At 32.6% G+C, this 17,881-nt stretch overlaps 1 protein-coding gene across 1 annotated transcript in view; it reads right to left on the reverse strand.

Moving 5' to 3' along the window:
• The window catches only part of CNTLN (centlein), a 253,310-nt gene that overhangs the window by 152,998 nt on the left and 82,431 nt on the right, over positions 1–17,881 (reverse strand). The window contains exons 6-7 of the mRNA XM_081065244.1: positions 13,720–13,853; positions 5,139–5,301 (exon numbers count right to left, since the gene is read on the reverse strand). Coding sequence (XP_080921370.1) covers positions 5,139–5,301; positions 13,720–13,853 — 297 coding nt within the window. The remainder of the gene's footprint in view (positions 1–5,138; positions 5,302–13,719; positions 13,854–17,881) is intronic.

The following is a 17,881-nucleotide window of genomic DNA, read 5'->3' on the forward strand; positions in this document are numbered from 1 at the left end:
ATATAAGGCTAATAGTGAGATCTTATAACAAAAGCAAAATCCCCAAGGGGAGAATCTCAAAATTATGTAGCTAGTACAGCAGGTTTTTATATGGGGAGAATCTGCCATTAGTTGGCTTTGCCTCGTGGGAAGAAATCTAAACAAAAGATGGCAGAGTTCTTTTCTGTGTGAATGCTATACTTTAATTTCTAAGTTTAAAATTAAAATAGGCTTGTGAAACCTTTTTTCCTTAATGCTTTTTCTCAGACACGTACTTGGCCATAAAAACAAGATCCTCCAAACCACTCCTTTGACATATAAATTAAAATATATATTTTTAATTTTCTTTAAGGGGTTGTACCTTTGTGTGATTGCAGATGTTTTCAATAATCTATTTTTCACTTTACAGCCAAAGTCTAAGCAATTTTTATAAAAGAAGGGTTGTTTATATGATTAATAAAGAATTTCAGGACATAAATTTGTACTTTCCTTTCCAATTACCTTTATACCAGAGAGTATGTCCAATGTCCTTTCCACAGCTGATACCAGCAGATATTCTAGGAGGGAAGAGAGAGTAGGAACCTGACAGCTTCGAGGAACAATGAAGGGATCAGAAAGGGGTCTTACAGTGACCTACCTGTGCTATGTCGACTGCAGCTTTCATGACTGAGTTCAGGGCGGAAAAGAAAAAAGCAAAATCTGGAGACAAGAGCTAAGCTGACTAGACATTTGGAGCTCGGGTGAGTGAAGGTCTGTCTGCCCAGTAGCATACACAGTCAAACATTCAGGTTAGAGGTTATTTACCCACTTTCTCTTAGTTGTATGGTTTATTAGTACTAACTAGTTGTACTCAATCAGCACAAATTAATCTCTTTGGTGGAAAATAATAGAAAAAATATCATTAAAGAATTAAGAATTTCAAATTATACATCATTAAAAAAATTAATAAAAAGAATGTACAGATTTCAGATGTTTGAGAATCCCATGAACATTGATAAGTGTTGACAAAGAAAAACTGATTTCCCTCCCGTTGCCCAAGGTTCAGGCATGATGAGTATGTGGTCAGGAATGAGGATCAGTTCACTGGCCATCAGTGCCAAGGGGATGGTATACTTTTTTCTTGGGTATCATATCTTGGCATCTTCCTTCACAGATATAAGGCTCTTCTGGGCCTATTCATTCATGGAAGAAGGCCCTATCTCAATGTCTCTTTTCTTGTCTCCTCTCCTTTCCCTTCTTCCTTGCTTCCATAAAAACAAAGACTAATGGCAATCTTCTTGTTTTCTCTACTTCGCTCTCCCTCCCATGAAGTTTATACGGTTGTACTCCTATTTAGAAGTTGCCCTGGCTTGATCTGATATGATTGGGTGGGCAACTCCAGACACTGAGGCAAACTCTTGTCTTTCTCTGAAAATATCCATCTTTCTAAGCAGCAGGTGAAAAAGAACTGAGAAAACTTGGGATAGATGATCTGGACAAGCCCTGTTCTAGTATTGGGGACAAACTATCTCTTATTCCTTAGTCTTATTCCAAATGTACATTTCTCACTTGTCTATTTTCTTTAATAGCTAATTGGGCTTCACTTAATAGCAATAAGATCACTCAGTTGTGAACTTATGAGTAAAGGAAGCAAAGACAGCTCTCTAGCCATTTTTAATTCTATGCCCAGTCTACCAGTAAACTTAGTTTAAAAAAACCTCCAAATAGGTTAAGATTATTTTTATTTCTAAAGTATTAGGTTGGTGCAAAATTAATTGCAGTTTAGGTTAACAATAATTGCAAAAACCTCAATTACTTTTGCACCAACCTAATATTTTTTGTGGGGACAAAGCCTCAGGATAATAGAATGTTTATTTCTCTAGGAGATCAGGCAAGGAGGCAAAAGTTTAGGATGTTCCAGTCCCCTGGTTAGATACCATCTTATTCTCATCCCATTAAAAACTGTTGGGTGAGTCAAAAAAAGGTCTCAAGTGAGTAAATTCTGTAATATAATAAATTCATTCATCTGCATTGGTTTAGGCATCCTGAATTAGTAAATTTTTCCCTGTTAGCAATCACAATTGCTTACAGCAGTTTTCAGAGAGGCTCTTTTCTCCATAAATTCTTTTCTCCAATAATCTGAAAAGCTGGAATGGATCAGAACCTTTTGCAAGGTTCTGGCCTATGAAAACAACTAATCATACATTCCTCTATATATTTCAGAAGTCTTATCATTATAATTCATAAGTAGTTTATTATGCTTACTACTCTTCATGCTGTATTTTGTTGAAGAAATGAAAGTAAAAACAAACAAACAAAACAGTTAAGAGGATCCCAGAGCGACAGAAAGCAAGTAACCTCCAGAAACAGGACCCCAAATTCTAAGTCCTGTAATTTTCAGGGCCTTAGACTGCAGTATTCTTTTCCCCATATTTTTGTTAGTGCTGAGGAACAAGATGATATTTTATTTACTTTAAAAAATTTTGAAAATGTATATGCTCTGTGACCCAATGACTAATTTGTTTAAAGAATAAAATTTCCATATTTAGTGAATAAGTATACTATTTGCTACTCTGTTTGAGACAAAAATTCTAAAGGTGAAAATTATATTTGTTTATAGTAGAAAAATGAGAAGGAAAAACTCTGATTTAACATGCAGTTGAAACTAAAAGTATGTATACTCTAACTCCTTGTTTTCACGGATTGATATTAGCTTGTGTCATGTAATTCTCATTAAATTGAACAAAAGGTGATAAAATACATATTTAGTACCCCGAACATGTTAGATAGTCTAGAAATCATAACTACTGATACAATTCCATCTATCTTTACATCATACACATGTATAAAAATGATGTGTAAAGGTAGAAAAATTATTAGGACTTATGTAATTGGCTACATAATCAGAAAAAGAAAACACTCAGCTTACTTTTATTTTTCTTGAGAGTTTCTCTTCCAGAGGAGCCCTGTACCTTATTTATTAAGCAGTTTTATTTATGAGACTAATGATTTGTTATGGAGACTTCTGGGAAAATACGACACCTCTTTCCTGTGCTCAAACTTCTTTTCAGTTTTCTCTCTTCACTTTTGTCTCCCTTCCTCATTCCCCTCATCCTACCATTGTGGGTAACTGTTTTTTGTTTTGCTTTGTTTTGTTTTTAATCTCTTCAGATAATGAAATGGATGCTATGATATAAATCAACTGAAAAAATGGGAGAAAAGAGGGGAAAAGTGAGAGGGAATTTAAAAAGTTGAGAGGTGAACTGAGAAAGAGAAAAGAGGAAAACAGAAATCCCATTTCTGAGACAATAAATTAAGAAGACCTAACTCTTGAACAAGTAAACTTAGTAAGAATCAGAGATAAACTATTATTAATGTAGTATTTTATTTTATTTTTTTATTCACCTGACTCTTACAGCTAGGCCATGATTATTATTTAGAAATAGTAAAATTAAGTAAACCATTTCATCTCATTGTTATGTGGACTATTAGATTATTCAAATTTATTGGGAAAATGTTAAAAAAAATACACGTGGAAGAGGAACAAAGATATGTATTAAGTAAAATACTCTAGGATTAGAATGCATATTTTAATGTAAATGAACACTAGAAGTCTGAACGGCAGCTTACTGTTTACTTATGATAAACAAAGCGGTGTGGTCATTCCCAAATTTAAAAATCCTGAACTCCACAAATAATATAATTTCTGGGAAAAACGAAAAATAAGACTAATAAAATATCTGCAGAAGTTCAAAAAGTTAAAAATTGTAATGCTATAGGAAAATTTTTTAAAAATTTCAGTGTCTGAAGAATAATAATGGGAGATCTTTTCACAGAGGATGGTAACATGCTATATTTGAATATAAATTGTTATGGGAAGGGGACTTTAAAAAAATTAAGAAAGAGAAATGCTTGAGTTAAACATACAAGTGAAAAAGAGAGAAAAAAAATAAAGATACTAATAAGGTCCAAAATAAAGATACCAATAAGACACTAATAAGGTCCAATTTTTCAAGTCATTTTAGCAATGGAGCCTGGTTTAGAAACAAAAGCATAATGAATAATCCCACCATATAAAACAAACAAATGGAGGTAATCTAATCAGAGTGTAAAGGATAGGTGCTAAACTTCTACTTGGTATCATCCAGGTCTGGAGGAAAACTCGAGAAGAACACGATACAGATTGAAAACCACTTATGTTCCAAAGCATCATTTAAAAATGTGTTTAAAGTTTATTTAATGGTTATTTATTTCATGTTAATTATAGATACTGAATTTTCATGGTGCTTTTTTTAGGAGAAGAGGACGTTTAAACAGAAAAAAAAATCCTAAAATAACATAGATTACACTACTTAACCTCGGTTGCCTCAACTATTACAAGGGTATAAAATCAATCTGATAGAGTTGACCTATATAGGAACTTATTTCAAAAATAACTTAGTACACTATACAAAACACAGAATTCAATAAATGTGGTTTTTTTTAATTACTAACTATAATTATTGCTGCTGAGTCAGTCAGCATACCTAAATAGCTGGGTAAGCCTTCTTGAGGGACTCCTAAAACAACTGGAAAGTAAAATGACTACTCAAAAGAAACACACAAAAATAAGGAGAGAAAAATCTTTAGAAAATATTGATCCTGAAGACCTCATCAGCATACCCATTTGTGTTTGTGCAGATTTGCCAATAAAATAATGTACAAATTCTGTAATGAAAGACTGCTTTAGGCCATAAACTAAAATCATTCTTGAATAATTTCTCATAATAGAAGGCTAATTCCATTCTCCAAATCCTTCCTGGTTTGGGGGCTACCATCCTGGCATGTTCCATAGCAGATATCAAAACTCCAGTTTATAAAAACAATATCCTTATTCTTTAGTCTTATTCCATAAGACTAAAGCATAATAAAACATACTAAATAAAACATAATACATTTTAATAAAAAACATAATAAATTTGCATGCATATTTTAAATTTCAGCTTTAATAGCCATAAACAAAACTCACAACATTTTAAATATTACCACATTGAATACTTCATTTCTAATTCTGAAGAAACATACGAGTATATAAAAAGGAGTAAGAAAGAAATGTGGAAATTTGAAGAAATTTGAATTGTATAAATTTTTATAAGTTCATACATATCAATTCACAGTTTTATGACAGCATAAAAGCATACTTTTTGATACGATATACTTTCAGCTGTGTGGACCTCTTCCTGGTTCCTCAGCGCTTTCTGTGTGTCCATATTGAGCACGTGAAGCTGCTGGATCAGCTCTGCTTGCTGTGCTGTATGTGCACTGTTCTGTTTGTAAAGATTCTGTAGTTCCTGCAACTCCTTCCTGAGCAAAGCAAGCAATAAACAGAGAGAAGCATGAATAAAGATCGTCTCAGTTAAATCATTGAGTTCATCTAAGGTTATAGATTGGCTTCCATTTTTTCCATCTATTATTTTTTTCTGTAGGCAAAAATATTAACAAGAGAAATAACATATAAAGTATTTAATATTTATCACATATACCTAGGACGTATTGATAGAACTACTATGACTTTCAAAACCAAATACTTATCAATTTTCTTTTATAGCTTGAGAGCAATAAAAACCTTAGATATACAGACACAGTACCACCTTCTTATTGAAATGAACTTATACCTCAACTCCAAGAATTGATAAGCACTGATGCCAATGACAGTTATCAGACACTTTTGAATACAGGGTAAGTCAATCTTTCATTGTATATTATACAGAACTTTAAATGTATTAAATAGAATAGCCAACACGCAAATGAATTTTTTACATCAAAATTCTTTAAAGCACTACTAGTCAGGGCCTGGGCTGGAATTCCTGTGACTCCTGTGATAAACCGAGCTTGAAGGAAATGACAAGGCAAAAAAGCCAGAAGAAAGGAGAGTATCACAAGGTGAAACCAGTCCTTCCAACCCCCCAAGGGTGAAACTGAATTGGTGATGGTCGTAGTGATGGCACTAAGGGTCCAGGGAAACCACACCGCTGGGATAGAGGTTTCCGGATTCCCACGCTAGTGAATTTCCTGTGTGATGCAGATCCTATGAAAGTGGAAAATATTTTGTATATTCAATTTAAAGAGAAAAACATCAGGATATATTTTACAGAAATACACTTTACAGTATGCATTTTGGAGACTATTTTTTTAATGGAAACTTCTTTACCTATAACGTCAAACTGGTGATTCATTCATATATGATGAATCTTAAAAGGAAGAAGGAACAAGAGCAATATGCAGACAGTTGTTAAAGGTGGATGGATATTAGTATAGGAGAAATGAGCTCTGCTTCTTAGAAGCTTAGAATATTAATGTTCTCCACGTCCAACAACCCCTGCACCCATACAGATACACAGAAAAACACGGCGTGTCTTAGTCTTTTCTGGCTGCTATAACAAAATACACTAGACTGGGTAATTTACAAACAACGCAAATTTACTTCTTGTAGTTCTGTAGGCTGGAAGTCAGAAATCTGAGGGCCAGCCCAGTCGAATGTGATCCCTCCTTGAGGTCATAGATTTCTTGTATCCTCACATGGTGGAAGGTACTAGAGAGCTCTGTCTCTTTTGTAAAGAACACCAATCTCATTCACGAGGGGTCTGACCTCATCACATAAGTACTGCCCAAAGCCTCCTAATGCCATCGTATTAAGCATTAAGATTTGAGCATATGAATGTTGGGTGGACATAGACATTCAGACTATAGCACCATCTGTAATTACTCAAAAAACTGAAACTTGTAGAAATAATCGTCTAAAAGTGGGGGAGGGGAGAAGTGAATCAATAATGGCACCATGCCTTGAGGAAATGTAATTCTCACAGAGGAGGAAAGAGGTGATCCACAGTAATAATGCTTGCTGAGCACTGTCATTTTTCAAGAATAACATTGGCAAGAATTATCAAAGGATATAGGATGAAATTCCATCAGAATATATAGTCAAGACATAAGTTAGCCAGGAGACCTATGTAATGCTGCATTTAGAAATGCGACAGGATGAAGATAAAAACATATTATCATTCAATACAATGTAAAACACAGTGAATTTATTTCTCTTCCAATACTAGGAGACATTTGTTATTTCCTAAAGAGAGCCAAAATCAGTAGTTGACCCATCTTCAAGGGTCATGTGGAACAAAATATGTGTATCTTTAATCAGAAGAAACACACTCAAGAGTAGCAAGATGTGCATAATATGAGGCATTAGGAGACTAAAAATCAACTAAGGGAAGAACATATTCTTGATGCTCATCTCATACTATCTTCTGGGCATATTCTCAGTTAAGTGTCATGGAAGCATAATCTTACACTGTATAGATACGTTTGTTTCTCTATGTCTCCCCATATCACTCTCTGAAAGAAATGTAGATGACATGGGATGTACACCAATATTACAAATATGAAACTTGGAACATGATCAGTATCAAAATACGTAACAATTAAGGCTTACAAAACTCACACATCTGGACCACTGGAAAATATTGAATTTGTCTAGATCTTTCCTCATTTGAAAACAAGAAAAACAAAAGCTAGCAGAGCTGATTTAAAAGGGGGAGTACTTAAAATTAAGAAAAAAGAAATTTTATTGTTCATACTCAGAGGAAAAGAGTATCTCTGAGTAGGAGTAACTGAAGGAATTAGAAGATTTAGAAAAATTATGAAAAAAAAAAACCCATCACACTTCTCTGAATTAATAGAAAGTCAAGATGTGAAGGTTATTTTAATAAAATCTCTGTGAAGGTAGGCACGTTTTTATTCACTGTTATAAACAAAGCATCTAGAACAATTCCTGTCCCTTATTAAATATTTCTTGTTGTGTTAGGCACATCTTGGATGTCTTTTCAGATTCAGCCTCGCCCGCTTCCTAGGTTTTCAGTCCTTTGCTCTGCTTCAGCCTATTAATTACCAGTACAGCCTATGAAAATCATACAGTTCATGAGGCTCCGTCACTTACGGTCAACCAGTTCCCCTTCTAGATGTTCGTCTCCTTGTACCACTTCCAGACTAGGATAAGATGCTACAACACAGGCGTGGTACACGCAGCACACTTTGGTCAATGGAAGACAAAACACAAGAGGAACCAGACAGGTGTTTTTTTTTTGTTGTTTTGTTTTTTTGTTTTTGTTTTTTTTTTCTTCTTTTTCTTTTTCCATCTGATGGATTGCTGTCGGGCATGATTTCTCTCTAAAGCAAGTCCAGAATAAACTCGGGTTGCTAATTCAGTGCACCTACTGTCTCTTGATGGATCATTGTGAAGCAGTGGCCAGCACAATAATGCAATTCCTTGAATTACATTTTATGCTTCCCTGCCTCAGATGCTCTCACTCGCTCTGTCCTGGAATTGAATCCCTCTAGTGAGTAATCAGTATGTAATCCTTCACTCAGGCTCTGTTTTCTAGAACATATGGGACAAGAGAGTTGTCGAATGGATAAAATAAAAAGGATAACATAAACAAAAACTATTAAAAAGAAAGATGTCATGATGGCATTAAACTTCATAATAAAAGCAGTTATAGGAAAATCAATGCTATGGAAAAGACAGTTAATTGGTAGTCTCAAACTTGAGAAGTTCCTCTATACAAAAATGAAAAAGGAAAACAGGAAAGTGTGGGTTGAGCTGAGAGGATGCTGAGAACCAACAATTCTTCTTCCCATCTCAAGAAGAACCTTAAGTTGTTAAAAATATTGTACTGCTGAAAGATAAATCCAAAGATCTTTCAGTTGCGTGATGTTATCTACGGTATTGAGTGGGCAGTAGGATAAATTAGGAATATCCCTTTCGAGATCAAATTTGATAACAATGGCTAACAGAGGGTTTCAGACAGTTTCCCTAGGTGATTCTGCAGTTTTAAAAAATCTTGATGGCTTACCAAAACAACAACATAAGATTCACTGCTTGCTTATATTACATGTGGCTTTCCTTTATTCTAGGACTCAAAGTGGAGCAATAAACTGTATTAGGGATAAAACACGCTAGTGGCAGAGGGCAAAAAACAAAGGCAAATCAAAGCAATGACTATTAAAACATTTGCCAGGACGTGGTATATGTCACTTTCACTCTCGTTCCACAGGCCAAAATAAGTCACATAGCTAAATTTGATGCCAGTGGGGAAGAAAACATTCTCTAGTAATAGGGAGGCCCTGGTAAAAATAGGCCCTTGAGATGAATTAAAGTACAGGAATGAAGAGTGAATAGTGTACTTATGAGCACTGTAGCAATATATAGAACTACGATTAAACATCTCTGAGCACTGTAGTTATACAAAAGGAGATAAATGTTATAAATCTTGAGACACAAAATGAGGAGTTAAAATGTTTGAATGCATGTCCTATTTTCCAAAGTACACATAGCAGGATGTCAAAACCAACTAAAGATAAAATGTAGCTTTCTTGAAAAAAACAACCAACATAATGGCATCAACCACCAATTTTTCATGACATTGTTTCTTAGCTTTATAAAGATCAAAAGTTAGTTTTTTTAAAGAGAATAATTATCTAAGATTTAATAATTCTCTCTATTTCACATTAGTGTAATTATTCCATTATATCACAAAACCTTAAGTCACTATTTATTAAAAGAACAAATGCAACATTCCCTTTAACCTAAAATCTTCTGTCTACCTAATCTTCAATCTACAAATGCTCATTAAGAAAAATCTATAATGAGTCTCACAGAATTTTAAGGGTTTTTATTTCTTTATTTCAGTGTAATTTTTCCCCTCTATTTCCTTTGTACTTTTCTGTATTGTATGTAGTGTTTTATAAATTACATGTATCATACCAAAATAATTATGTACTTATTTTGTTTGTTATATAAATGTTAACAAAAATAAAGAATACAATATTCATTTTGGAGGAATTAGAACTCAAGGCAAAAAATTGAAACATTTACACAGAAAGAAGTTAAAAGCACAATTCACAGTAAAAACAAAAAAACTATGAAAACTTACGTTACCCACCAAATCATAGCACATCAAAACAGCTAGAGCAAAAACTATAAGCAATAAAAGGACAATCAGTCGGAAGCTATTTGGGAAAAATGACTCCATTTAAAATAGTAACAAAATATAGCTAGGAATAAATTTTAACAAGAAATGTCAAAACCCATATGAGAAAGAACATAAAACATTTTGGAAGGACACAAAGGTACTGAAACAAATGGAATGACATAGCATACTCTAAGACATGAAGACTAACATCATAAAGATGTCAATTTGCTTTAGGTTTATTTATAAATTTGATGCTCTAATAAAATGCCCAACAAAAAAACAATAAGCAAGTTTACTCCAAAGTTTATACAGAAAAGTTAATAAGTAATAAATGTCCAGGAAAGCTCTGAAAAAGAGTAGTCATGGAGAATGCGCCTCATACTCTCTTACCCAATCTTCATTATCTCTATCCTACTCTCTAGTACTATAGCCTAAGAGGCCAACCTCTACAAACTGCATTACACGGGCTTCTTGTTTTCTGGGTCTGACTGAATTTGATTAGTTGGAAGAGCTAGGCAATGATAAGAGTGTAAAGGAGAAAGAGGTCAAGGTGTTTCTTTCCCTAGCTCCCTCTCTGCTGAGCCACAGTTAGCAGTGTCTCTGTTCCTATAATAATAATTCTCCTATTGATCAGCTGCTCCCCCAGGCAGGACTAGATTTCTCACAGAGATTTAATAACGGTTTCTCTCCTTGCCTCTTCTGGTCTAGGAGTGGTAATGGTTTCCTGTTGCTGATAATCTGAATGTTAATATCTATTTGGACAGAACTGACATCTTTATCATTCTGAGTCTTCCAAATCATGAACTTTGTGTATCCCTGCACGTATTAGACCGTTTGTTTCTTTCAATGTTTTAAAGTTATCTCTTTATAGAGATATTACCTTTATAGGTAATTCATATTTTTTATTATATTTATTCTTCATATTTTAGTCCTATTGTAAATTCCATTATTTTTAAGTCCATTTCTTAACATTTTTGGTGGCAAAAAAGTGCAATTGAACTTTATACACTGAGTTGTATCTACCAAGTGTGCTAAACTCACTTATTAATTTAAACAATGTTTCTATAAATTTTTAATTTTCTGTGGGAATTAATCACATTATAGGCAAATACTGAGGTCTTTTCCCTTCGTTTCCAGTTCTTATGTTTTTTTTAAATTTCCATTCTTACCTTAGTATATAATTGATATTTCTGACTATGTGCTAGACATTAGTTTGCAAAACTACAGACATAATTTAAAGACAGAATTGTTTTATCATCCTCCAGAGATAATTTCCACTTGCTTCTGCTAAGTGCCTGTCAACAGTATCATCCAGATGTGTTAATCCAATTTCAGGATTCGACTGCTGATATTCCTAACCAAAATTATTACTTAACTGTCTTGACTTTTTTCTTTTTTTCTTTCTTTTTTTTCTTTTTAGAAGATTCACACTAATTTCTAAGAAAAATTTATAACTCAGTGACAATAGCACATCTCTCCATGGGAAGATGGGCTAATCATTTAGCCTATCCTTTATGTAATTATGAAACCATTACCTATTAAGACAAAAATTTTAGTTTGGTAACTTAACTCGTTAGTTTTTGTTTTGTTTCTTATGGTTAGTATATATTTAGATGCTCTGTATGCATTACAGACATGTATATTATTATATATATTATTTATTCATATTCTAACTCAGGGTAAACATCATTTCAGGTAGTTCACAATAATATTCCATGGGTGACATGGATTAAATATTCAAGAAATATGAAAATAATGATGAATTCCAAAGAAATACACCCATAAAGAAATAAAGCTAGGTCAACTCCATTGTTAGTCAATAAGAAAAGGTGTGGTGTATCTAGTGCTCGCTTCAGCAGCACATATACTAAAATTAGAAAAGGTGTATCTAAATTAGAAAGTGCTTAGACCATGTTTCCAACAATTATGGCTTTGTGTGTCTTTTGTACAATACACAGAATCTCTAGATAACAAACCAAGATAAATGGGGGGATATTGGAAAAAGGCAAATTTCAACTCAATATATGAAACAATATCAAAATTTAAACAATATAAAAATGAAAAGAACTAAGAAAATTATAAACTAAAAGTTTCAAGCAAAGATTAAAGCTATATTACCTTACTGAAAAGAAGATAGAAATAAACAGTAATTTTAAGATTTCATCCAAATCTAACATTATATTATTATTTAGAATTACTTTTCTGACTTCATCAAATTATTAGCTTAAAAAATAATTATACTATTAGTGGATAAGTCAACCAGTCTGTTATCTGTAAAATTTATACTTTTCATCATTCCTATGATAAGATTTTTAAAATGTTATAAAATGAATTTTTGTTTAGATAACAGATTTACATTTATATAAATTATTATCCAAGCAAATTCCTGCCCTGCCCTGATGTGTGTGTGTATATATATAATATATATAATATTATATATTTTATATATTTTACACTTAATATTTTATATATAAAATATTATATATATATAATATGTGTGTGTATTGCAAAACACTAAATATGTATAAAATATAACATTTATGTATAATATTACAATTGTACATAATTACATATTAAATATAAGTAGATATAAATACATTAAATATACATACTATATATAGGGTAGAACCAGAGGATGAAATTGTGTTTGGAGAGTAATAAGATAAACTTTGTATGACTTATTTTAATTAAGTAAAAAAACTATGCATACATACATATGTGTGTATATATATGACATGTTTATGTATACATAGGTGTATATGTATTTATTATTTATTCTAACACTATTTTCTGATAAAGGTCATTACAATTAAATTAATAGGTAATTTAAAATCTTCCAAAATTTTTCAAAACAAGTTTTTCAAGTAATCCCAGTTTATAGGTAGTACTACAAAATTAACTCTTTTACTATAGAATATTTCACAAACTAAAACTATTTAGAACATAATGAAATAAAAAGTCAAAATGGGTTTTTCATTATAACAATAATGAATATTATATAACACATGGCCAGAAATTTTAAAAGGAAGCAATAAACGAATGCGTTGGCCTTGTTAAAAACTGAAACAAGGCTACTTGTTTATCATGCTTTGCCCAATCCTGTGAAACTCCTGATTCTCTCCAGTTAACTATTTCCATTTTATAATTCTAGATAGATGTATATAAATCCAGATAGTTTCAATGCACAAACATATGTACCCACAGAAGACATACTGTTGTCATTTCGGGGTGTTAACAATAAACATAAATGCTGCCATTCTGAACAACTAATGACATTTCTGTAATTTTAAATTAAAAATTGAATACACTCTGTATATATACACAATGGAATACTATTCGGCAATAAGAAAAGATGAAATAGGACCATTTGTGACAACATGGATGGATCTTGAAATTATAATGCTAAGTGAAATAAGTCAGACAGAAAAAGCAGAGAACCATATGATTTCACTGATATGTGGTATATAAACCAAAAACAACAAAAGAGCAAGACAAACAAATGAGAAACAAAAACTCATAGACACAGACAATAGTTTAGTGGTTACTAGAGGGTAAGGGAGGAGGGGGCTAGTAGATGAGGGTAAAGGAGAACAAATAATATGGTGATGAAAGGAGAACTGACTCTGGTTAGTGAACACACAATGGGATTTATAGATGATGTAATACAGAATTGTACACCTGAAATCTATGTAACTTTACAAACAATTGTCACCCCAATAAACTTCAATTAAAAAAAATTGAATACACTTGCCTGACCAGGGTAATATCCATATCCTTCTGGATCAGTTCAGTCTGTTTATTATTTAACTGTAATGATAGAGCATTATATTTACTCTGTGAAACCTCAATTTCTTTCCTTGCTTCAATTAAATTGTCTTCAAAGGCCTAAAATTAGAACAAATATAAAAATCAAATATAATAAATACGAAATAAATAAAAGTCTGTTGTATTTAACTAACTAGTATACAAACGACAGTAAAAAATTAGAAGTGTTTTAAATTTTATTTTGTTTTCAATTAATCAAAAAAATTTTAATAAAAATAACTTTTATGCCAGTAACAGGTTACTGTTTTCAGAAACTGAACAAGTATCATAGCCTGCTGGTGTGAAAGTTAAGAATTTGAAGCAAATATACTTGAAAATATATGTAGGAATTTATTCACTGAAATGAGCTTATGCACTTAAATATCAATCAGGAAAAATGGCGGATATTTCATTATTTCCTCTACTTTAAATGAACACACATAAGTGCATTCAGAGAAGACAGTACTGCAAAGATATCAAAATAATTTTACAATGTTTGAGATTTAGATCATACTGCGCCCTCTCTTTTTTTTTAATTAAAGTTTATTGGGGTGAGAATGGTTTGTAATGAAATTTTACCTAAAGTTCTTCAAAGAACTTGGCTTTTCCTCCTGATAATTCTCTAATTTTTTTTCATTTTGAAACAATGTAAAAACTGATACTTTTCTAAAAAATACTTTTTAAAAATATTTTTCTTAAAAATATATTATAAATTTAATTTTAATTATTTTCATAAAATATCAAATAGGTGTGTCTAAAAATAAACTACAGCTACACAAACACTATATGATCATTATTTACAAAAGTGAGCACCAGGCTTTAGGTCAAGAACTAGAAATCCCTAGCCAAGCTCCCATACCTCATGTATTCACCTTATAGTAAGTAGTAGGTACAATGATCATTTAAATATAAAAATATTGGCTTTCAGTCAAGATAGCATTGTATTTCTTAAATTCCCATTTATTACAAAAAGCAATGATAGATAGATATATAGGTATCCCCAGCATTCCAAAACTTTGCATCACACTGCTTTGCTTTTACAAAAGACCCACATTAGTACCTGTTTTTTCACCGACTGAAAAAAATCCAATAAGGATTTTCACTTCTATATAAAAAGCTGTTACCATACGAATGTAGGTCTTTCATAAAAGCAAAGTGGAATAAAGCAAAGTTTTTGAAAGTGACAAATATTCTTCATTTTATACCATTTTAGCTTACAAAAAGTTTCATAGGAAATCTCTACTTTCAGATAGTGGGGAAACCTGTATACATAGGTAGGTGGGTAGATGGAAGTAAAGAGAGAGAGAGAAGAGGAGGAGGAGGAAAGGAGGGAGGGGAGGGAGGTAGGAGAGAAAAAGAGGTAGGAAAAGAGGAGGAGGTGGGAAGGAGAGACAAAAGGAGAGAGAGAGGAAGAAAGGAAGAAAGAAAGAAAAGAAGTGTTGGCTGAGAACAGAGAAGTTGGAATCCGTGTGCACTGCTAGTGACGCTGTAAAGTGGTGTTGCCTGAATGGAAAGCAGAAAAAAGTATGGAGGCTCCTCAAAACATTAAAAACAGAGCTACCATATAATCCAGCAATCTGACTTCTGGGTATATATTCAAAACAATGGAAAATAGTGTCTTGAAGAAATATCTGTATACCTCAATGCTTACAATAGCCAAGAGGTGAAATGTCAATTCAAATGGCAGGTGAATAGATAAACAGGATGTGGTATATACATACAATGAAACACAGTGCAGCCTTAAAAAAAAAAAAGGGGAAGCCTACTGTATATTGCAACATGGATAAATCTTGAGGACATTATGCTAAATAAAATAAACTGGTCACAAAAGGACAATTACCATATGATTCTAGTATATGAGACATTTAAAGTAGTCCAATTCTAGATATACAAAGTAGAATGATGGTTACCATGGCCAGTGTGAGGGAACAATAAAGAGTCGTTATTAATAAGCATAGACTTGTAATTCTGCCAGTTGAAAAAGTTCTGGAGGTCTCCTTCACAGCAATGTAAATATATATAACACTACTGAACTTCACACATAAAAATTGTTATGGATGGTAAATTTTGTTATGTTTTTTATCACAATGAAAAACAGAAAAGAAATTTTAACGTATGCAACAGCATAGATGTATCTTGAGAGCATTATGCAAAGTGAAATAAACCAGTTACAGAAAAGAAAAAAAGATTCAATTTATATGAGCTATCTAGAGTAGTCAAACTCATAGAAATAGAAAGTAAAATGGTGGATGCCAGAGACTATGTAGAGGGGGAAGTAAGGAGTTGTTTAATGAGTATAATTTCACTTTTGGAAGATGAAAAAATTCTGGAAAGTGGTTGTATAACAATGTCAATATACTTAATACTACTGAACTGTACATTTAAAATGGGAGATTGTACATTTTATGTAATGTTTATTTTACCAAATTTAACAAAGTAATAACCCTACAAAGAGATTCAGATTTAATTAGGTCAGATGTGAAGCAATTTGTGCCCCAGGACATTGTCAGAAACAATAGAAAAATCAATCAGTAACTTTTGGAGACCAACAGCTGAATGTGATACCAACAGACATATTGATAGAAAAAAAATCAAGAAAACAGACAGTGAAGATGAGTCCTGCTAAAATCACTATGAACCCAGGGTGAATGTGGACAGGCCAAGTCTGTGCTTTCTGAAAAGCAACATCAGAGTCTGTACAGTACAGGGGAAATAGACTTTAATAAAATGATCCAGCCAAAGCACTATACAACCAAACAAGCAAATATAAAAAAGCCCTGGGAACGAGGCAGTGAGGAATCTGTATCCAAACCTGCTATAGTATATAATTTTAAATGTCCAAATTTAACAAAAACTTACAGTATGCAAAGAAAGAAGACAGTATCATCCAATGAGAAGAGAGGAAGCAGACAATAGAAACTGCCCATGAGAGGGTCCCAATGTCAAACTTCACAATTACTTTAAAACCTTCAAATATTTATGATAAATATTTAAATACATATTTTTTAAAAAAACACTTAAAAAGTACCATTTCTTAAAAAAAGTAAAAAAGGTAAAACGACAATGTCTCATCCAAAAGAAAATAGCATTTAAGTGATATAAATGATTTTGAAACATCCAAACAGAAATTCTGGTGCTAAAAAACACAATAACAAAAATGGAAGAAAAAAAAAACACTCACTAAAAGAACTCAACATTTACTATAAATTAATAGTAATGAAAACAACACATTAGAAGATAAATCAGTAAGAATAATAATGAAAAATTAATAGCTTCAGAGAAATGTAGGATGCTACAAAATGCAACTATAAGCATAATGGGACTACCAGAGGAGAGGCAAAAGTATAAAGAATAGAAAAAAATATTTGAAGAAATAATGGCTGAAAACTACCAACAATGATGAAAAACATTATACTACACATGCAAGAAGCTCCAAGTAGTATACATGCAGAGATGTGGATCAGACACATCATAGTATAATATGCTGAAAGCCAAAGACAAGGAGAAAGTCTTTAAAACCACAAGAGAGAAATGACTCATCATTTACCAGAGATCTCAGTAAGATTAACAACTGACTTTCCTTCCTTTCCAGGAATAATGGAGGTCAGAGAAAGTGAGATAACATATTCAAACTGCTCAAAGAAAAAACAATGTTGCCAACACAGAATCCTATATTGAGTAAAGCTATCATTTAAAAATGAATACAATGAGTGACATAAGCAAATACAATGAGCAAAATGGCAGAGTATGCAGCTCCAAGAACTCTTACCCTGGTAGAAACATCAAAAGAAAAGCATAAATTGTTAGAACCAATGATAGAAAAACCCCGGAAAGCATTCAAAGGCATACAGCAACCAAGAAAAAAAGCAACTTGAAAATGGGATAAAAATATTTGTGGAGTTTTTACTCGCCCTTTCTCAGACCACTCCCAACACATTAGCCATGCTAAAGCCAGGGAATCTTAAAGCACTGGAATTCTTCTAGTGGCATTACCCAATGTTTCCAGTAGGGGATCCTGGTTGCTGGTTTGGCAGGGAGGAGAACAGACTCTACTAGCAAATTATTGTGTATATCTGTTCTAACTTTACTGGGGACTACCTGAAGGAATG

This window comes from Rhinolophus hipposideros (assembly GCF_964194185.1).
Source record: "Rhinolophus hipposideros genome assembly, chromosome: 11".
Taxonomy (NCBI): domain Eukaryota; kingdom Metazoa; phylum Chordata; class Mammalia; order Chiroptera; family Rhinolophidae; genus Rhinolophus; species Rhinolophus hipposideros.